The 22,930-nt window shown below is 38.2% G+C and overlaps 1 protein-coding gene across 2 annotated transcripts in view; it reads left to right on the top strand.

Annotated features, from left to right (window-relative positions):
* The window catches only part of TMEM45A (transmembrane protein 45A), an 84,788-nt gene extending 64,432 nt beyond the window's left edge, over positions 1–20,356 (top strand). The window contains exons 5-6 of one of the 2 annotated variants that reach the window (XM_059922197.1): positions 8,831–8,976; positions 19,935–20,356. In XM_059922197.1, the coding sequence (XP_059778180.1) occupies positions 8,831–8,976; positions 19,935–20,028 (240 nt within the window). In that variant the 3' untranslated portion in view covers positions 20,029–20,356. Of the gene's footprint in view, positions 1–8,830; positions 8,977–19,378; positions 19,741–19,934 lie in introns of those variants that run through there. The other variant, XM_059922198.1, reaches the window with a different exon arrangement.
* The last annotated feature ends 2,574 nt before the right edge of the window (positions 20,357–22,930 follow it).

Here is a 22,930-nt window from a genome sequence, read left to right as displayed (position 1 = left end):
AAACCTGGAGGGAATTCCCCTCCCAACCTATTAAAAATGGTTTCTTTCCTAAACCACATTACAGCCAAATATATTTTCTCAAAAACGTAACCATGATGGAATTTAAAAAAGAAAAAAAAAATCCCTTGGGTCCATTTATTCCATGAATCGTGTTTTCTGAGTCTGTGCGTGGGACAGTATTTCTAAAGCTCACTTTTGCGCTTTGTCATTCCCAAATTCCCACCCTTCGTTGTCAGAGCCATGGCGCGGGGAGAATCAGGAAATGAGGAAGACACACCTGTTGCCTTTGCTTCTCAAGACTTTGGACAATTGCTTCAGCTGTACCTCCCAGCTCCACTAATTGCACCAGCAACTCCCGTGATCCCTAGATCTCTAAGCCCAAACTAAAACCCAACCTTGTCTTACATTTAAGAACGATAAAAGTTCATTTGAAAATGACAAAAAGACCCAACTAAGCAGCAGTGGTCTGAGGTCTGATATGGTAGATCAAACACTTGCTTAGGCTTATAGTGTTGAAATAAGTGACTGGAAAATAAGAAATAAAACACTAGGAAAGTCCAACTAACCTATAGGTAATGGGCCCTGGCTGGATGCCTATTAGAGAAGATAATTATTTACATTTTAAATGTGATACTAATGAAGCTTAAACTAGTCAAAAACAGATGTTCAGGAGTGACATACAAGATATAGCAAGAAAAAAATTCTTTTTCAGACCTTTTTTTCTTGGAATTTTATATTAGGAAGGAAATTACGACAGCAGATGAAAGAATAGTGACTGACTTTTACATTTAAAGGAAGATTTAATGGGTTGTGGCATTATCTGGCCTTAATTTTCAGCTTTCCTAATTTACTTGGGTTTAGCCTGAAGTGACTTTCCAAACGTTTCTATGGCTTTCAGTATAATCACATCTGTTAACTCTGTTCACAGGCTTCACAGTGGCCTTCAGTCAAATATTTAGCTTTCAATATATTAGGCTCTGAGGATCCCAGTGAGATTAGCAGTAAAGGGTACTCAAAGTTTCTCTTTTCCTGGTGTAAAACAGTAAATACTTCGGTAAAATTGATGAAGACTGAGAGATTTCATTTTGGAAGCTCCAAAAAAGAGTTGTGACTATGGCATGGAGGGAGACGTCTGTGAGCCTCCAGGTCAGGCAGACCTGGGTCTGAATTCTGGATCTACCATATTAATCACATGACCATAGACTAGCTATTCTGTGTGCTTAAGATTCCTCAAATAAAAAATAGAAATGATGTCTCATGAGACTGTTGCTCGAACGAAATATTCCAACCTGAAAATACCTCATGCCTTGAGGAGATATTGCTGATTCCATAGGAAGAGGGTTGAGGAAGCTTCCAGAAGAAGGTAAACTTGAGTTGGGGTTTGAAAGATGGATGAGAGTCACCAGTGTGTCCAGGCTTGAGCTTTAGGACAGTTGATACTCTTCTGCTTATTTCAGCCTTAGCTCCTTCCTGTATTAGTGTCCTAGGGCTGCAGTCACAAATTCCCACAAGCAAGAAGACTTAAAACAATGGAAATTTATGCTTCACTGTTCTGGGAGATGGAACTAAGAATCAAGGTGTCAGCAGGTTGATTCTTTCTTGGGGGCCCAAAGGGAGAATTTGTCCCATGCTGCCCTCCTAGTCAGTTGCCAGCAATCCTTGACTTGGCAGCATGACTCCAATCTCTGCCTCCGTAGTCACACCTGTGTGTTTCTGTGCACCTGAGTCTTCATATGGACTTCTTATAAGGACACCCATCATTAGATTCAGGGCCAGTTCTGATCCAATATGACCTCATCTCATCTGGATGACATCTACAAATAACTTATTTCCAAATGAGGTCACATTCACAGGTATCAGGGGTTAGGGTTTCAACATGCCCTTTTAGAGGGCACCATTTAACCCACAACAACTGCTAAGTCTTCCCTCTGGGAGCTGGAGCAAATCACTCCCCAGGCAGGGGTAGATGGGTGGTGTGGACGGTATGGAAGGAACATAGGTGACACTGATAGGTGGCAACTGGAGAGCTAGTCCATTGTGCATTAAACTCAACCTCCCTAAAAGGCCGTTTCTTGACCCAGAATTTCTCTGTCATGCTCCCTGAATTGATGAGAGAGGGGGACATGAGAGGCAGATTCTCATGGTCCTGACACCCTAGCTAAAATGGCTGGGCCCCTTGAACTGAGAATTGACTACATGACTTGAGTTTCCTTCTTGTCATTTCCAAACAGTGAGCACAGAGGAACGAGCAAGTCTCGCTTTCTTCCAGGGCCTTCAGAGACCTGGGCTCTGGTCACTGTGGTCTCCACAGTGAGCTTTCCTAAGAGTATATAAAGGGGTATTGCAAAACACGGATATGTCCAAACAGCAGGCAAACTAGCTGGGTGGCATTTTCCTCCTGGAGTTTCTGGATACTGTAGGTTCAGATCTCTAATCTGATGACTGATCTATCTTTTGCCAGTGGTGTTAACTCCTCATCCCTTTAGAACATTACCATGTCCTAATTCAGAATCCCCAGCCCTTGGTGGGTGAGGCACAGCGGCAATGACGCAAATACTTTTGTAACTGTTTGGAGATGGAAGGGCAGGCTCGGGCGTTACTTAGTTCTCTTATCTCTAAAGTAGAGACAACAAAGGGATTCTGTCTCCTGGGATGTAGAGAAGGGCAGGAAGGAGTTATTACAGAGTACCTTGCTAATTTCAACTCGTGATATTTTGGAAAAATTTATGAATGTGACATTGGTTAATAAATAAAATGCATAGCACCAGAGTAAAAATAAAGACCTCTGGATTGCTCCACTTGGTCAGGCAACTACCAACCTGAACGATGAATCGATGGAGAGCACATGTTGTGGCTCATGCTTTGGAAAAAAAATAGAAATATTTCTATTTTTAGAAATAAGCTGAGACTGCAGACTTTTGTGTGAAGTTCCCTAATTTTTTAAATGTTGAAAACTAATTCAAATTATTTTAAAAGGTGTGCAGGCCAGGCAAAGCATGTCTGTGATGCAGATGTGGCCCAGGGTCTGCCAGTCTATAATCTGTGTTTTAAGGGTAAGACAGTACCGTGTCTTCATGGGACCAACTACCATCTCAGTACTGATTGTTCAAACCGTATCCGAACTGCTGAGATGACTCACGTGGACCCTGTTGTCCAGGCCACTGTCCTTCATACTGCTCCACTGAGAAAGGCTAAATGATGAAAGAGAGTGTGGGGTAGAAGAAAGAACACACAGAGTTTGGGAGCCAGGCGCTCCTGGTTTGGAACCCTGTCTTAGTCATTTGGCCATTTTGCAATGTTGGGGAAGTTGCTGAAGTCTCTGAGTTCCAGTTTTACCCTCTGTAATATGGGGATAATGATACCTTCTTCCTGGGGTTGTTGTGAGAACAAGAATTACTGTGAAGTTTATGTGCATGAGTGTCGTTAAAGTGCCTGACACATGGCAGTACCTCTACCAAGTGGTACAAATGGCAGTTCTCCTCCCAACTAAAGGGAATTCTTTAAAATGGGAGACAGGAACAAGTGATTAAGGCACAAATCTTAGCTTTCCCCGATTTATTCACATTACTTGAAATTTCAAACAGAAATGGTTTCACTCAATATTATAAACTAAATGCTTTTTTTTTTCCCCTGTAAGATTTCATTTATTAGATGTATGATCAGGAGCAAATCACTAAACCACCCAATTTTCTCGTCTGGTTAAAGAGGATAACAATACATTAACTTGGGATAATAGCACATTATTGGGGACTTCCCCGGTGGCACAGTGGTTAAGAATCCGCCTGCCAATGCAGGGCACATGGGTTCGAGCCCTGGTCCGGGAAGATCCTACATGCCGCAGAGCAACTAAGCCCGTGCGCCACACCTACTGAGTCTGTGCTCTAGAGCCGGCGAGCCACAACTACTGAAGCCCGTGCGCCTAGAGCCCATGCTCCACAGCGAGAGAAGCCACCGCAATGAGAAGCCGGCACACCACAACAAAGAGTAGCCCCCTCTCACCGCAACTAGAGAAAGCCTGCACGCAGCAATGAAGACCCAACGCAGCATAAAAAAAAAAAAAAAAAAAAGACCATATTATTGAAGGGCCATAGTAAGGAAACCTCCTAAGCACTGTAACTGACACATAGTTAGCTAATATATGATAGACATTTGTACAATTATCCATGTAATTATCTTGGATTTGTATTTCATTTAGATCTTGAAACCTGACATCTGTTCCTCTATCTATCTAGCTACCTATCATCTATGTATCTTAATTTTTTATTGGAGTAAAATTCATATAACATAGAATTAACCTTCCTTCCTTCCTTCCTTCCTTCCTTCCTCCCTCCCTCCCTCCCTCCCGTTTCCAGTTTTATTAAGGAATAATTGATGTACAGCCCTGTATAAATTTACAGTGTACAGCATAATGATTTCACTTACCTAATGAAATGATAACCAAAATAAGGTTAGTGAGCATCCATCATATCATGTAGAAACAAAATTAAAGACAAAGAAAAAAATTCTTTTTCCTGTGATAAGAAATCTTAGAATTTACTCTAACTTTCATATACAACATACAGCAGTATTAATTCTATTGATCATATTGTACATTATATTACTTATTTATTGTATAACTGGAAGTTTGTACCTTTTGAGTGCCTTTATCCAATTCCTCTTCCTCCCACCTTCCACTTCTGGTAATCACAAATCTGATCTCTTTTTCTAAGAGTTTGTTTGTTTGTTTGGTTTTGAAGTATAATTGAAAAATAAAAATAAAATTTTTAATTGTTAGTTCCTCATGCACAACATAGTGATTTGATATTTCTATACCTTTCAAAATGGTCACCACAGTACTCTAGTTGCCATCTGTCACCATACAAAGATATTACATAATTATTGACTATTCCCAACACTGTACATTTCATACCTGTGACTCATTTATTTTGTGACTGCAAGTTTGTACCTCTTAATCTCCCTCACCGATTTCTCTCATCCCCCCCACCTCTCTCCTCTCTGGCAACATTTTATGCATTTTAAAGTGTATAATTCGGCAGCGTTTAGTACATTCACAGTGTTGTGCAACTATCGCCTCTATTTAGTTCTAAAACATTTTCATCACCCCAAAAGGAAACCATGGATCCATTAACCAGTCATTTCCTTTTCCTCTCCTCCCAGTCCCTGGTTACCACTCTGCTTTCTGTCGCTATGGATTTACCTATTCTGGATATTTCATGTAAACAGAATCATGCAATATGTTACCTTTTGTGTCTTTCTCTAACATAATGTTTTCAAGGTTCATCCATGTTGTATTATATATTAATATGTCATTTTTTATGGCTGAATAATATTCGGTTGTATGGAAATACCACATTGTGCTTATTCATCAACAGCTGATGGACATTTGGATTGTTTTTAACTTTTGGCTCTTGTGAATAATGCTGCTATGAACATTTGTGTAGAAGTTTTTGTTTGAATACCTGTTTTCAATTATTTTGGGTGTGTATAGTACCTAGAATGAAATTGCCAAGTCATGTGATAATTCTATATTTAACTTTTTGAGACACTGTCAAATTGTTTTCCACATAGCTGTACCATTTTACATTCTCACCAGCAATGTATAACGATTCCAATTTCTCCATATCCTTACCAACACTTGTTACTTATTATTATTATTACCATCCTAGGAGGTGTGAAGTGGTATCTCACAGTGGTTTTGATTTGCATTTCTCTAATAACTAATGATGTTCATAATTTTTTCTTGAGCTTATAGACCATTTGTACACCTTCTTTTGGGACAGGAGTCTTCTATTCCTTTGCCCATTAAAATTTTTTTGGCTTTTTGTTGAGATTTAGGAGTTCTTTATATATTCTTGATATCAATTCCTTACCAGATATATGATTTGCAAGGATTTTCTCCTATGCTGTGATTGTCTTTTCATTTTCTTGATAGTGTCCGTTGATGCACAAAAGCTTTTTTTTTTTAATAGCTGAGCTTTGTTTTTATTTATTTATTTATTTTTGGCTGTGTCAGGCCTTCTTTGCTGCACATGGGCTTTCTCTAGTTGCGGTGAGCAGGGGCTACTCTTCATTGTGGTGCGTGGGCTTCTTATTGCAGTGGCTTCTCTTGATGTGGAGCACGGGCTCTAGGCGCAAGGGCTTCAGTAGTTGTGGCACGTGGGCTCAGTAGTTGTGGCATGCAGGCTCTAGAGCGCAGGCTCAGTAGTTATGGCACACAGGCTTAGTTGCTTCGTGGCATGTGGGATCTTCTGGGACCAGGGCTCGAACCCGTGTCCCCTGCATTGGCAGGCGGATTCTTTTTTTTTTTTTTAATTTATTTTTATTATTTATTTATTATTTATTTTTGGCTGTGTTGGGTCTTCGTTTCTGTGCAAGGGCTTTCTCTAGTTGCAGCAAGCGGGGGCCACTCTTCATCACGATGCGCGGGCCTCTCACTATCGCGGCCTCTCTTGTTGTGGAGCACAGGCTCCAGATGTGCAGGCTCAGTAGTTGTGGCTCACGGGCCCAGTTGCTCCGCGGCATGTGGGATCTTCCCAGACCAGGGCTTGAACCCGTGTCCCCTGCATTAGCAGGCAGATTCTCAACCACTGCGCCACCAGGGAAGCCCGATTGGCAGGCGGATTCTTAACCACTGCGCCACCAGGGAAGCCCCCACAAAAGCTTTTAATTTTGATGTGTTTTTGGTGTCATGTATAAGAAATCAGCACTAAATCCCAGGTCATGAAGGTTTTTCCTTAGTTTTCTTCTAAGAGTTAGGATTTTAGTTCTCATATTTAGGTTTTTGATCCATTTTGTGTTAATTTTTGTATGTGGTGTAATGTAAGGGTCCAAATTCTTTTTTTTTTTTTTTTGCATGTGGATATCCAGTTTTTCCAGCACCATTTGTTGAAGAGACTTTAGTTTCCCCATTGAATGGCCTTGGCACTCTTTTCAAAAACCAATTTACTACAGGTGTATGGGCTTATTTCTGGACTCTCAATTCTATTTCATTGATCTGTATGTCTACCATTATGTTAGTACCACAATGTTTTGATTACTGTAGTTTTTGTAGTAAGTTTTGAAATCAGTAAGTGTAAGTCTTACAACTTTGCTTTTCTTTTTCAAGGTTGTTTTGGCTATTCTGGGTCCCTTGTAATTCCATATAAATTTTAGGATCAGCTTTCTAGTTCTGCAAAAATGATTGCTGGGATTTTGATAGGGACCATACTGAATCTGTAGATTGCTTTGGGTGTTATTGCCATCTCTCTCTTTTTTTTTTTTTTAATGTGCCTATGAAAAAGGAATTTTAAAAAACTTTTATTATGGTAAATCTTAAATATATACAAAAGTAGTGGTATTTATCAATTTATCATCCAGTGTATTGGTCAGGGTTCTCCAGCGAAACAGAACCAAATATATACATATATATATTTTATATATAATATATAATTGTATCTATATCTATAATATATCTATATCTATAGAGAGAGGAAAGAGAGAGAGAGATTTATTTTAAGGAATTGGTTCCCATAATTGTGGAGCCTGAGAAGTCCCATGATCTGCCACCTGCAGGCTACAGACCCAGGAAAGCTGGTGCTGTAGGTCCAGTCCTGAAAGCAGAGAGCTGATGGTACAAGTTCTAGTTTGAGGCAGGAGAAGACCAAAGTTCCAGCTCAGCAGTGGGGCAGAGCCAATTCTCCCTCCCTCTGCTTTTTGCTCTCGTCAGCCCTCAATGGATTGTATGATGCCCACCCGCACTGTGGAGGAGGATCTGCTTTACTTAGATTTTTACTGATTCAAGTGCTAATCTCATCCGGAAATACCCTCACAAACACACCCCAAAATCATGTTTAACCAAGTATCTGTACGTCCTATGACCCAGTCAAGTTGACATGTGAAATTAACTATCACATTTAACACTTTTCAACATGTCGGATCTTGTTAGATCTAGAGGTTTGATCAGATTTGTGTTCTGTTTTTTTATTGCCATCTTAACAATATTAAATGCTCCAGTTCATGATCATGAGATATACTTCCATTTATTTAGATCTTCTTTGATCACTTTCAACAATGTTTTGTAGTTTGCAAGGTACAAGTCTTGAACCTCCTTGACTAAATTTATTCCTAAGTATTTCATTCTTTTCAATGCTATTGTAAGTGGAATTGTTTTCCTAACTTAATTTTTTTTGATTGCTCATTGCATGTTTTGTGTGTTGCTTTTGTATCCTGCAAGTGTGCTAACTTAATTTATTAGCTCTAATAGATTTTTTGTGGATTCTTCAGAATTTTCTGTATATATAAGATTATGTCATTTGTGAATATAGTTTTACTTCTTCCTTTGCAATCTGGATGCTCTTTGTCTGTTTTTCTTGACTAATTGCTTTGGCTAGAATTTCTAGTACAATGTTGAATAGAATTTGTAAAATAAGACACCCTTGTCTTGTTCCTGATCTTAGGAGACAAGCTTTCAGTCTTTATCATTGAATATAATGTTACCCGTGGGCTTTATTTTAAAACCTTTTTTTTTTTAACTCTGATTTTGAAATAACTGAGTGAAACTGCACAGCTTAGAAACCTAACACATCATCTGAAAGTCCACCAATCCCCAGAGATGATTACTATTCATATTTTGAAAATTGATCTGTAAATATCCTTAACATTTTTTCCAAAAATATGATCTAGTAGATACTGTCTATATTACTAAAACATGCAGCAGATATCTTATCTGTAGCATCTCAGGTAATGGGAGTTATCTGTTACCATTAATCTTGAAATGAAACATTTTGAAATGTACCATCTTTGGGAATATGGCTGGTATTTTTTAATGTGTGCTCTTTGTTTTAAATTACAGATTGGGTTTGTCCTTTATCCCCCCAGTGGAGGTCCTGCATGGGATTTAGTGGATCATGACAACGTTATGTTTCTCACCATATGCTTTTGTTGGCATTATGCAATAGCCATTATCATCATTGGAGCAATTTATGCCTTTGTCACCTGGTAAGTTAGTGATTTTTGTTCATGCAAGTTCTATTTTTTGGTATATGATCATCAAGACTCAATATTACTGAACTTTAAGTTCAAAGAGGTATTTCATTCCTTAGCATTCCACAAAACAGGGTAATATAGCAGAAAATTATCTGCAAACACAAACATTTCCAATAAAAAGAATAAATGCTGGTTTTAGGGGCAGGACAGGCATAAAGACACAGACACAGAGAATGGACTTGAGGACATGGAGAGGGGGAAGGGTAAGCTGGGACAAAGTGAGAGAGTAACATTGACATATATACACTACCAAATGTATAGTGTTACCAAACTAACAGACAGCTAGTGGGAAGCAGCTGCATAGCACAGGGAGATCAGCTCAGTGCTTTGTGACTACCTAGAGGCACCCCTAGGGGTAGGGAGGGTGGGAGGAAGATGCAAGAGGGAGGGGATATGGGGATATCTGTATATGTATAGCTGATTCACTTTGTTATACAGCAGAAACTAACACAACATTGTAAAGCAATTATACTCGAATAAAGATGTTAAAAAAAAAAGAAAATAAAAAATGGAATGAATGAGAAAACTAAAAAAAAAAAAAAAAAGAATAAATGCTGGCTTAAAGTTGGAATAGCTAAAAAGTGTCTCTGCTGTGCTCCTAACCTATGCATTACCCTTCAGCACACTCTTCTGTGCTTCCATGTCTTTGCATATGCTGTTTTCTTATCCAAATGGTCCTCCCCACACCTGCAGTGAGCCCTCCCTTTGCCCATGTTTACATCAGTTATAGCACTTCCCAAGCTTGGTGTCATTTTTGACCAACATGTATGTCTCCCATTAAATTTGAGTATCTGGTTAATTTGACATTTCCTGTAATATTTCTAACAGTAAGAATCAGTTGAACTATACATGTTTTTACAAGGACTTTGATACAATGTTTCATGATGGGTGAGGAGCAGTATAACGGATTGCTAAGAATCCATGTTCCTAGCTCTGCTGCTTGTCAGCCGTATGACTTTGGGTAAACTATTTAACCACATTAAATGTCAGTTTTGTCAGTTACAAAATAGAGATAATAATAGTACCTAAATGAGATCATGTATTTAAACTGCCTACAACATAATAGGAGCTCAAGGAAGATTCTTCTTGTGTGTTTTTGTTTGTTTGTTTTTTCAGTTTCCTGTGATAGGTTTCTTTTTAAATTGAAGTGCAATTGACATACATTATACTAGTTTTAGGTGTACAACATAATGATTCAACTTTTGTATACATTGCAAAATGACCACCACAATAAGTCTAGTTATACCATCTGTTACCATACAAAGTTACAAAAATTTTTTTCTGTGATGAGAACTTTCAAGATTTACTTTCTTAGCAACTTTCAAATCTGCAATACAATATTATTGATTATAGTCACCATGCTGTATATAATATCCCCATGACTTTTTAATTTTATTTATTTTTTTCATTTTTTAAAAAAACTTTAAATTTTATATTGGAGTACAGTTGATTAACAATGTTGTATTAGTTTCAGGTGTACAACAAAGTGATTCAGTTATACATATACCTGTATCTATTCTTTTTCAAATTCTTTTTGCATTTAGTTTGTTACAGAATATTGAGCAGAGTTCCCTGTGCTATAGAGTAGGTCCTTGTTGGTTATCCATTTTAAATATAGCAGTGTGTACGTGTCAATCCCAAACTCCCTAAATATCCCTCCCTCCTACCCTTCCCCCCTGGTGACCATAAGTTCATTCTCTAAGTCTGTGAGTCTGCTTCTACTTTGTATATAAGTTCGTTTGTATCATTTTTTAGATTCTGCATAGAAGCAGTCATATGATATTTCTCTTTCTCTGTCTGACTTACTTCACTCAGTATGACAATCTGTAGGTCCATCCATGTTGCTGCAAATGGCATTATTTCATTCTTTTTAATGGCTGAGTAATATTCCATTGTATATATGTACCACATCTTCTTTATCCATTCTTTTGTCGATGGACATTTAGGTTGCTTCCATGTCTTGGCTATTGTAAACAGTGCTGCAATGAACATTGGGGTGCATGTATTCTTTCAAACCATGTTTTTCTCTGGGTATATGCCCAGGAGTGGGATTGCAGGATCATATGGTAGCTCTATTTTTAGTTTTTTAAGGAACCTCCATACTGTTCTCCATAGTGGCTGCACCAATTTACATTCCCACCAGCAGTGTAGGAGGGTTCCCTTCTCTCCACACCTTCTCCAGCATTTATTGTTTGTGGATTTTTTGATGATAGCCACTCTGACTGGTGTGAGGTGATATGATCATCTCAATATTTGCAGAAAAAGCTTTTGACAAAATTCAACACCCATTTATGATAAAAACTCTCCAGAAAGTGGGCATAGAGGGAACATACCTCAACATAATAAAGGCCATATATGACAAACCTACAGCTAACATCATACTCAATGGTGAAAAGCTAAAAACATTTCCTCTAAGATCAGGAACAAGACAAGGATGTTCACTCTTGTCACTTTTATTCAACATAGCTTTGGAAGTCCTAGATACAGCAATCAGAGAAGAAAAAGAAATAAAAGGAATCCAAATGGGAAAAGAAGTTAAACTGTCACTGTTTGCAGATGACATGATACTATATATAGAAAATCCTAAAGATGCTACCAGAAAACTACTAGAGCTCATCAACGAATTTGGTGAAGTTGCAGGTTACAAAATTAATACACAGAAATCTGTTGCATTTCTATACACTAACAATGAAACATCAGAAAGAGAAATTCAAGAAACAACCCCATTTACCATCACATCAAAAAGAATAAAATACCTAGGAATAGCCATACCTAAAGAGACAAAAGACCTGTACTCCGAAAACTATAAGACTTATTTATTTTGTAACTGGAGGTTTGTACCTCTTGATCCCCTTCACCCATTTTTGCCCACCTCCCCCAACTCTGGCAACCATCAATCTGTTCCCTGTATCTATGTGTTTTGTTTTATTTGTTCATTTGTTTGTTAGATCTCACAGGTAAGTGAAATCACATGGTATTTGTCTTTCTCTATCTGCCTTATTTCACTTAATGTAATACCCTCAATGTCCATTTCATTCTTTTGTATGGCTGAGTAGTATTCCATTATGTACATATAAATATAAAATATTTATATTATATGTATACATATATATAAAAACATATATATAAAACATCTCCTTTATCCATTCATCCATTGATAGACCTTTAAGTTGTTTCCATATCCTGGTTATTATAAATATGCTGCAGTGAACCTAGGGGTGACTTTATCTTTCTGAATAAGTGTTTTCATTTTCTTCAGATAAATACCCAGAAGTGGAATTGCTGGCTTATATGGTAGTTGTATTTTTAATTTTTTGAGGAAGCGCCATGCTGTTTTCCACAGTGGCTGTACCAATTTACATTTCCACCAACAGTGCATGAGGGTTCTCTTTTCTTCATATCCTGGCCAACACTTGTTATTTCTTATCCTTTCTATAATAACCATTCTGCAGGTGTGAGGTGATATCTCACTGGTGTTTTGATTTGAACTTCCCTAATGATTAGTGATATTGAACATCGTTTCATGTGCCTTTTAGTTATCTGTATGTCTTCTTTGGAAAAATGTCTATTCAAATTCTCTGCCTATTTTTAAATTGGAATTTTGTTGTTGTTGTGGTTATTGGGTTGTCTGAGTTCTTTATATATTTTGGATATTAACCTTTTATCAGATATGATTTAGAAATATCTTCTCCCATTCAGTAAGTTTCCTTTTTATTTTGTTGATGTTTTCCTTCACTGTGCAGAAGTTTTCTAGTTTGACGTAATCCTATTTGTTTAGTTTTGCTTCTACTGCCTTTGGAGTCAGATCCCCAAAATATCACCAAGAGTGATGTCAAGGAGCTTACCACCTGTGTTTTCTTCTCAGATTTTTATTTTTATTCTTATTTTATTTTATTTTAAATCTTACAGTCAAGACTTTAATCCATTTTGAGTTAATTTTTGTGTATGGTGTAAGATAGTGGTCCAGTTTCATTCTTTTGTGTGTGGATGTCCAGTTTTCCCAGCACCATTTTTGAAGAGACTGGCCTTTCCCCATTTTGTGTTCTTGCTTCCTTTATCATAAATTAATTGACCATATATGTGTGTTATTTTTAGGCTCTTTACTCTGTGCCATTGATCTATGGGTCTGTTTTTATGCCAATATCATACTGTTTTGATTTTACAGCTCTGTAGTATAGTCTGAAATCAGAGCGTATGATGCCTCCAGCTTTGTTCTACTTTTTCACGAATGCTTTGGCTATTCAGGATCTTTTGTGATTCCATACAAATTTTAGGATTGTTTGTTCTATTTCTGTGAGAAATGCTTTTGGAATTTGGTAGGGATTGCATTGAATCTGCAGATTGTTTTGGGTAATATAGACATTTTAACAATATTAATTCTTCCAATTCATAAGCATGGAATATCTTTCCACTTATTTGTGTCTTCTTCAGTTACTTTCATCAATGTCTTACAGTTGTCAGTGTATAGGTCTTTCATCTCCTTGGTTAAATTTGTTCATAGGTATTTTATTCTTTTTGATGCAATTGTAAGTGGGATTTTTTTCCTTTCTCTTTCTGATAGTTCATTGTTAGTGTATAAAAGTGCAACATGTTTGCATATTGATTTTGTACCCTGCAACTTTACTAAATTTATTTATTAGTTCTAACAGTTTTTTGTTGGAGTCTTTAGGGTTTTCTATACATAGTATCATGTCATCTGCAAATAATGACAGTTTTACTTCTTCCTTTTCAATTTGGATGCCTTTTTTTTTTTCTTGCCTAAATGCTCTGGCTAGAACTTATAATACTATTTTGACTAAAAGTGGCAAAAGTGAACATAATTGTTTTGGTCCTGATTTTAAGGAAAAAATTTTCATGATTTCATCACTGAGTATGATGTTACCTGTAAGCATGTAATATATGGCCTTTATTATGTTAAGGTACATTCTCTTTATATCCACTTGTTGAGAGTTTTTATCATAAATGACGTTGAATTTTGTCAAATGCTTTTTATGCATCTATTGAGATAATCATATGATTTTAATCCTTCTTTTTGTTAATGTGACATATCACATTGATTGATTTGTGGTTGTTGAACCATCCTTGCATTCCTGGAATAAATCCCACTTGATCTGGGTGTATGATCCTTTTAATGTATTCTTGAGTTCAGTTTGCTAATATTTTGTTGAAGATTTTTGTACCTATGTTCATCAGTGATATTGGCCTGTAATTTTCTTTTTTGTGTGTGATGTCTTTGTGTGATTTTGGTATCAGGGTAATGTTGGCCTTGTGAAGTGAGTTTGGGAGCATTCCCTCCTCTTCAGTTTTTTGGAAGAGTTTGAGAAGGATAGGTATTAAATCTTTTTTGAATATTTGGTACAATTTACCAGTGAAGCCATCTGGTCCTGGACTTTTCTTTGTTGGGAGTTTTTTGATTACTGTTTTAATCTCCTCACTAGTAATTAGTCTATTCAGATTTTCTATTTCTTGATGATTCAGTCTTGGAAGATTGTATATTTCTAGGAATTTATCCATTACTTCCAGGTTATTCAATTTGTTGGTGTATAATAGTTCATAGTAATCTCTGTTGGTATAATTGTAATTTCTCCTCTTTTATTTCTGATTTTATTTATTTGAGCCTTCTCTCTGTTTCTCTTAGTGAGTCTAGCTAAAGTTTTGTCAATTTTGTTTATCTTTTCAAAGAACCAGCTCCTTGTTTCATCGATCTTTTCTATTTGTCTTTTAGTCTCCATTTCATTTATTTCTGTTCTGTTCTTTATTATTTCCTTCCTTATAGTAACTTTGGGCTTTGTTTGTTCTTCTTTTTTTAGTTCCCTTAGGTGTAAAAGTTAGGTTGTTTATTTGAGATTTTTCTTATTTCTTGAGGTAGGTCTGTATTGCTATAAGCTTCCATCTTAGAACTGCTTTTGCTGCATTGCATAGATTTTGGTATGTTGTATTTCCATTTTCACTTCTCTCCAGGTATTTTTAAATTTCTCCTTTAATTTCTAACACTGGTGCTAGCAGGTTAGAAAGAGAGTGCAAAAATGGTGGCTGCTAGTGCTGGTGCTAACAAAATAGATGGGACGGAAAGCAAAAATGGTACCTGCCAGTGCTTCCATTCCTGGAGAGAGTCCTAACAGATTTCTCCCTTGCTGGCAGATGCTTTAAAATTAACAAATGCATTCACATATGGTCTAGACACTTTTCAAACTGTGGCTTTTGTGCTGGATTGCCAGGTGGGTGAGTCTGCATGCAAGTCCTTTAAGAGTGGAATCTCCATTCCTTACAGCCCTTTGGTTTTTCTGGACGTCAGCCCTGTTGGTTTTCAAAGCCAGATGTTTTGGGGGCTCATCTCACCAGTGCAAGTCCCAAGGGTTGGGGTGCCTGATGTAGGGCACAAATTCTTGCTTCTCAGGGAAAAGCTCTGTATCTTTGAGATCCCTTCCGATTGTGGGTCTCCACACCAGGGGTGGGGTTTTCGGTGAGACTGTGTCTCTGCCTCTTTTACCCATCTCAGTGTGGACCTCTTGTCCTTTGTTGTGGAGGAGGTGTTTGGCTAGTTTTCAGGTCTTTTTTTTTTTATAGGGAATTGTTCCTTATGTACCTGTAGATTTGCTGTGTCCATGGGAGGAGGTGAATTCAGGACCTTCCTAGGCTGCTCTCTTGAACCACCTCCCCCACCCACCCTTGTTCTTTTTATTATTCTTCTCGTTCTTGTTCTCCTCCTTCTTCTGTATCAAAAAATGTATAAGGTGTAGACCCTATGGGGAGAGAGAGACAATTTAAATACAGTACAATAAATGGAAATAGTGTAAGAACAAAGCACTATTGGAGCCCAGAGGAGGCCTCCTCACAATTGAGAATTCAGCTGCAGCTTGAAGGATGAGTAGGAGTAGAAAGGAGTGAACATGGTTCCTTATTATTTCCATTAGCATGATAGCTAATGCCAAACCACAGTTGGCCTGGCTGATCCCAACTACTAATCATGCAGACTCCAATCCTTCAGACTTTAGCACTGATTGAAATGTTGTATATATGCAGCCTTCATTATGTAGCCATGAGCTATGTGTGATTATTGAGCGCTTGACATGGGCCTAGTGCCACACTAATTTTAATTAATTTAAATTTCCATATATGCATAGTGACTACCATATTGGATAGTACACATCTAGCAGGTGCTCTAGATCCCTAAAGTACAGTAGCTGGTTCTAGGCCCAGTGGGGTCTCAGCTTCTGCCCCAGCTAGCTTTCTAGTCCTCTCTGTAGACATTTCCCCAGGTTACCTCTCCTGCTCTGTGCTTTTTTGAGCTTCACTGCTATAGGAGCTTTGGTGCTGTGTCTCTGCATAAGGAAACCATTTCCTTGTCTAGCTCCAAAATGTCTCTGGTAGGCTTTGGGTCAGCCCACTTTGATCTGTAATTACCTCCTTCTAGAGGTCTAAGTGCTATGAGTGCTGGGAAGTTCTACTTTCTCATTGATTGATTTCTATTAGTCCTATTCATTTTCCTCAAAGCACATGCATGGGCTGGTAGTTTAGGCTTGCTCTGCCATTGAGTGAAACTTGGCTTCTTCCTCCGCTGTTTTAGGCTGACTTCTGGGCCTCATCTCCTTAGGGGCTGGACAGCTTCCAAGAATAATGCTGGCATTCAAGGAGACTCTCTACCCCATGTCAGCTCCCTTCCAGAGCCAAAAGAAGACTATTGTCTCTTCCTGTTTCAAAAACCTTCAGACCCCCTAATGAATCTCTTATCCACCTATAGTTTTCTAGAAACCAGAAACTCCATGTTTACTTTTTCAACTGCCTCTCCTTCCCCAGCACCTTTAACTTTTTGACCATGTAGTTGCCTCTGCCTGGCATATCCAAATTAAATGCTCATCTCTTCTATGAAAACTTCTGTGATTGTTCTAGCCTTTGCTTATCTCACTTCATGAGTGTTTATGGTACTTTAGTCTCTACCACACATTTTAACAATTGTGATCTATCTTGTGATATTCACTATTAGCTCATGTTAGTCTTACCTGCTAACTTGATTGTGTCACCTGGAGGCAAAGACCTTTTTCATGTTTCTCACAGCTCTTGGCATACTGTCAAACATATAGTAGGCACTCAAGACACTTATTCGCTGTTTTAACAGATCTGTTTCAGAAATACTTGGAAATAGTGTTCAATTGTTTGGAAATCATGTTTTATATGCTTTTAAGTTTTGCTCTCATATTGCTTTTGAAATATAAAAACAAGAACTTGTGTTCTGATATATTTTGATATAAACTTAAGCAGTAGCTTAAAGAATGTCACCAAGATTGAATACTGACTTTCAGTGAGGTCATATGCAGGATAATTCAAGTGGATTGTAGTGGATTGTAATTCAGTCACAGGTGATGGGTTTTGAGGACATTCTATCCGAATTTATTTGACAAAGCGCAAAGATCACCAAGGAACCAAAACTGGGTTATGGAACTACTGCCCCCAAAATCTCTGAAAAATGAAGCTGTACTTCCCAGCTTTCCAGAATAACGGTTTAAAGATTGCTTCACCTGGTCCCATGTCTGCAGTTCTCATCATGACAGCTCATAGGAGAGACCTATCTGTTGGGAAATCTTATTATGTGTTTTACTGTATTTCATATTTAAACACCACTGTGGTACAGAACTATTTCAAAAGCCCCTCTGAATGGATAGAGAAATATTACCCATTTTCAGGTTGGTTTTCCAAGCAAATGATTCTTGTGAGCCATTTTGAAGAACAAAATAGAAATGACCAAATTCCAGGCATATGGTAGTTTGCCTTCTGGATGTTTGATTTCCAGATTGACTCTGGAAGTATACCCAGAGTCTCAGCTCTGCTCTTGTATTAATTGAAGAGAACATATGAGAGCAAAAGCCCAGACACACCCTGACTTTAGTTCTCTGGACTTGGCATCATTCCAGGAACTAGCAGTTATTTGCACTTCCTCTTTATTACTCCATCCCTCAATCTGTCCCCAGTAGCCATTTCTGCATGTGCCAATACCAAGGGCTTCAGGGTGCAGGTAGAGCCTGAATTTGCCTGGACTTGGTGGTTTGTGACAACAGCAGATAAAACCCAGAGAGGAGGAGTGGGGAACAGGAGGAATCACTAGGGTCTGTGTTAACAGTTAATTTGTAATCAGTAGCCAGTTCTTTGCTTTATTTTCCACAAGAGTCATCAGGAATGAATCTAATGAATGAATTAACTAATTAATCCCTTTCAGTTAGCACGTATTCAGGTTGTGCAATGTGGAGATAACTGTGTGGCTTTAAAAAATGACACACCGGGACTTCCCTGGTGGTCCAGTGGCTAAGACTCCATGCTCCCAATTCAGGGGGCCCAGGCTGGATCTCAGGTCAGGGAACTAGATCCCGCATGCTGCAACTAAAGATCCCACATGCTGCAACTAAAGATCCCGCATGCTGCAACTAAAGATCCCGCATGCTGCAACTAAAGATCCCGCATGCTGCAACTAAAGATCCCACATGCTGCAACTAAAGATCCCGCATGCTGCAATGAAGATTCCATGTGCCGCAACTAAGACCCAGCGCAGCCAAATAAATAAATAAATAAACAAACAAACAAATAAATAAATATTTTTTAAAAATGACACACTGTCCCAGTCATCAACTTACTTAAAACTATTAGCCTTTTGTGAGAACAGTGTCTTGAAGAGTTGAGGACATTGGGAGCAATGTCAATGGTCAACTAATTATCGAGGCAAATGATTTTGAGTACTTTTTCTTGACTCTTGACGAGTCAATACTTGTTACTGATACTGCTCAGTTGTTGTGTGTTGGAGGAATTAATGCTGAGTTGGAAGTGACTGAAGAATTACCTGTGAGGAGGTGAGTGATATGAACTCCTGGCAGATTGCTCCACAGCCCACTGAATCATCAAATGTGTCATGAGCCACTATTGTGTACCAGACGTTGTTCTAGACTCTGGCAGAGTTAGGGCAGTAAATAAGATGAAGTCTCTGCTCTTAGGAAGTTCATACTCTAGTGGGATCCAGAGCACAAGTAAAAGCACTGTATATTGAGAGGGGCGGGCCAGACCTTCACTGGAAGAAGAAAGGCAGAAAACAAGTATAAAGATACAGATAGGCTGGTGATGTTTTTCATAAAACGGGAATGATTTTGATGATTTGGTTTACCAGTTTGTTTGCATATCCCTGTGTATTTCTGGAAGTTAACTATGTTTTATTGACATGGTCACAGCACAATGTCTTCACAAATATCATGCACAGGAAAAGCTTTGCCTAGTTCTTATTACATCAGAGAAAATGGAGAGCCTGCTGAGTTCCTGCCACTAAGAAGCTTCACATCTTCCCATGTCAAAAATTGTAATTCCTTCTGACCTACAGATTCTCTTAATCTATGAAAACAGTTACAAGAATGGAGGTCACTTCTTTCAACTTCTTAATTCATCATGGACCATCACATGCAGTTGAGCAGCCTGTGGCCAGCACAAAAGCACCCCTCTGAAGACATGAATAGAGGCTGCAGTACAGCCCAGACTTGACGTGGGGCCCAACATGGGGCAGGAGATGCCTTCATGCACTTCCTTCATAGGAGAGGGCTGCTTTTTGGACCACACAGCTGAGCTCGGTTTCATCTGGGCTTACTACAGCCCAGAGATTCTCTTGTTTGTTTTAGAAATGATTAAAGTTATAAATTTTGAATATGATGCAAACAATCATATTACACATTTAAGAGCTTTATTGTATCTGTTTGCTTATATGCTGCTTTAATCTACAAAATATTTGCAGGCAGCTCCAAAGCCAAATAAAAGTGATTTTCTCTTTGGGGGTGCCTTTTCCATCTGCACAGATAATTTGGAGTTTGCTGTATTATAGATACATATAGTTTTGGGTTTTAATTTTAAACAGCATAATACGAGATGACTTTCATTCTCCTCAGGTTGGTTAAATCTCGATTTAAGAGGTTCTGCCCCTCAGAAGTTGGACTCCTGAAAAATGCTGAACGAGAACAAGAATCCGAAGAAGAGATGTGACTTTGGGCATCCAGTCTTTCTAGTTGAAATTTCTCTTTTTTTTTTTTATTATTTTTAATCACAGTTTTGCCTTTTCACCTTTTGTTTGGAGAACAACTGGTTGAGAATGATTCTTGGTGTCATGGTATTTGGGGCTTGGAGTGGCTCTCCCCAGGTCATCTAAAGTGTGATGCCCACACTGAAAAATATTGTTTTATTTGCCTTATAGATATATATGCTCAGGGTTCCTGGGCTTAACTACCATTTGTAACTCATTATAGATGGAATTTCACTTGTTTATCTTGTTGCTGCAATGAGAAATAAATGAATGCATGGACCTTCGTTCAAACACCTCAGATTTTTGTGTTTGTTATTCAACTGCACCCCACCTTTATGTCATGAAGAAGAAGCTGTGTGACACTGAAATTCCTTTCTGTGAGAAATCTCTTTCTGTAGCACCTGCGTTCTCCCCTGGGAAAAGCAAGCCGGAAGTCATCCTATGATGCGCTCTCTCAGAGAAGATAAAAAGGCTGATCCACGGTTACAGAAGGGCACATGGTTGGTAAAGCCATGAAAATTTGGGAAAGGAGAGTCATGATGTTATCCAAAGAGTAAAAAATTCATCACACAGCATAGTATGGCCACCATGCCATCCGCTCTGCTGAAATAATTGAAGAATTAAAACAAGGAAAATCCTTTAATGGAATACCTAGGTAAAAAGTCAGAGCCCTTCCCTCATCAGTGGACTAAGTAGCCTCCAATGGAGAGTCGGGAAATCTTTTCTCATTCTGGCTTTACTATTCACCAGCCTCTAGGGTTTTAACATTTACCATGTCCTTCTCTCTGATGTTAGGGAATTGAATTGGATGAATCAATTTCCGGCTGTCACATTTTATGAATCTAGAGTCTCTGAGACAAAATCGAAGTTAATTTAGTACCATATTAGTCAGAAAGGCCAGTCTCTGCTGTGACAGAAAAGAAAAGGAGTACTGCAGGAGTCTGTGACGGTTGACTTGAATATGAAGGAAAAGAGGCAGTGTAGTGGGTAGCTGGAGGTGTCACATGGGCAATTAAAACCTGAAGCTCCCTGGCTTTCCAGAAGCACTGACAAATCCAGAAAGCTGCCCCAGTCTGGTCTTATCACATGACACTGAAGAGGGAGGTGAGTGGATTCTTTAGGCCAATGAACTGGATACATTTCTTTTTTTTAATGTAAGGGTTGAAAAGAGCAGATGTGGGTGCCTACATGTTTATCTTGAACAATGCAATAGACCTTAATACATTTCTGGCATATGAAATACCCACATGCCGTGGTCCCCAGGTGATCATGGCATTCTGCCCCATGTGTGTCCTGTATTTTAGGGTTTTTTTCCTTAGCCCAGCAAGTTTCTATGATTTTGGCAAGTTTGTATTTCAGAAGAGTGAGCTGTCAACTGCAGGTTACATGAAAATGGCATTGCTGATATCTAGGCCTGAGCAGGAACTCTAGGAATAATTAGCATGAACCAGATTAAGACTGGAATTTTGAAAACTGTAAGTATAAATATACTAGCAGTCTTTATGAGAGAGCAGAAATGTCCATTCCTGCAGTCTCTGCACAGAGAGAACACAAGTGAGATGCAACACAGTGAGTTCTCAGAGGAGGAGCTTCTGGTTCAGGTCTAAGTCCATAGTTTGGGGCTATCTGCCTCTAGTCCCTGAAATGAGCAATAAATTGAGCACCATTATTATAATTTTATGGAAGCCTTCACCAAGGGAGGGATGGAGGAAGGGTGCCCTCCCTTACTTTTGCTTGTATTTTATCTCAACTCTTCCAAAAACCTGGGGTCTCAATTCCTGAGCTTTTGCCAAACCCCTTCATGGGTATCCCATGCTTGATTTGCCATAACCAAGGTAAAGAGACTCTTTAAAGAGACTCAACGCAATATCAACATGGCTGTTGATGTGATAATAGCTCTTCAGTGATTTCTGTGATCTCTAACTGCCTTTGCTTGGGAAACTGCAGCCTCTGATGGCACTACCAGCTCATTGTTGAAGTGGAAGATCAGGTTATGACCGTCTTGGTGTCCTCCTCATCATCTTGTCACTTTAGGGCTCATTAATCAAGGTTGTATTGATTGTATGTTGGATGTGGATTAATAATGTGGTTTAGGAGTCACCGGGGCTACAGGAACAGTGAAAATAAAAGCTGAGAAGTGACAAGTTCTCCCCAATACATGGAGTCAATAGATTAAAAAGCATGAAAGAAAAGTCTGTATACATGGAGAATAGATCCAGAAATTCTATATTCTTTCTAATGTGAATTCCAGATGGGAAGATTGAGAGAATAGAGGACATGCATGAAATAATAGAAAAGAATTTCCCCTAAATAAATGGCAGTGAAGGGAGATTTTCGCTTTAAGCTTGGAGAGGTGCTTCAAGAGATGTGCAGTGAATAGAGTGATTGGGTTTCTGGACCAAACTGGTAAAAATGAAAAAATATAAGCCATTCTTATACCTTTAAGTTCATTTGATGAATATTATTATTCTATTTTTAAGTCTAGCAAATTTTAACACTCAATTTTAAGGAGACTTTAATGTTTGGGGCACAGTTTTAAACTTAATTAGATTTCCCTTTAAACTTCTTCACTGTATTTATGAATTAAATATTTTTTATATTCTGAAGTACTTCAATTAACCAATAAATCTTCTCAGGGTGTTATTATTACAAATCTAATTAATTAAACTTATAAATGTGGTGAAACTTAAGTTTTCTTAAATATTCCAATACTGTATAAACTTAGTGAGATTTCAACTGAAACTCACAAGCGTAAATTTGTTAGTCAATTGCACACTTATAAATTGAACTTACAAGACTAATCTGCATAGATGAAATTATAATATTTGTACAATTATAAATACCTAAAATGCTACACATGCATAA

The sequence above is a fragment of the Balaenoptera ricei genome, chromosome 4, assembly GCF_028023285.1.
Source record: "Balaenoptera ricei isolate mBalRic1 chromosome 4, mBalRic1.hap2, whole genome shotgun sequence".
Lineage (NCBI taxonomy): Eukaryota > Metazoa > Chordata > Mammalia > Artiodactyla > Balaenopteridae > Balaenoptera > Balaenoptera ricei.
Note: the sequence above shows the minus strand (reverse complement) of the source record. Positions and strands in the feature narration are given on the sequence as shown.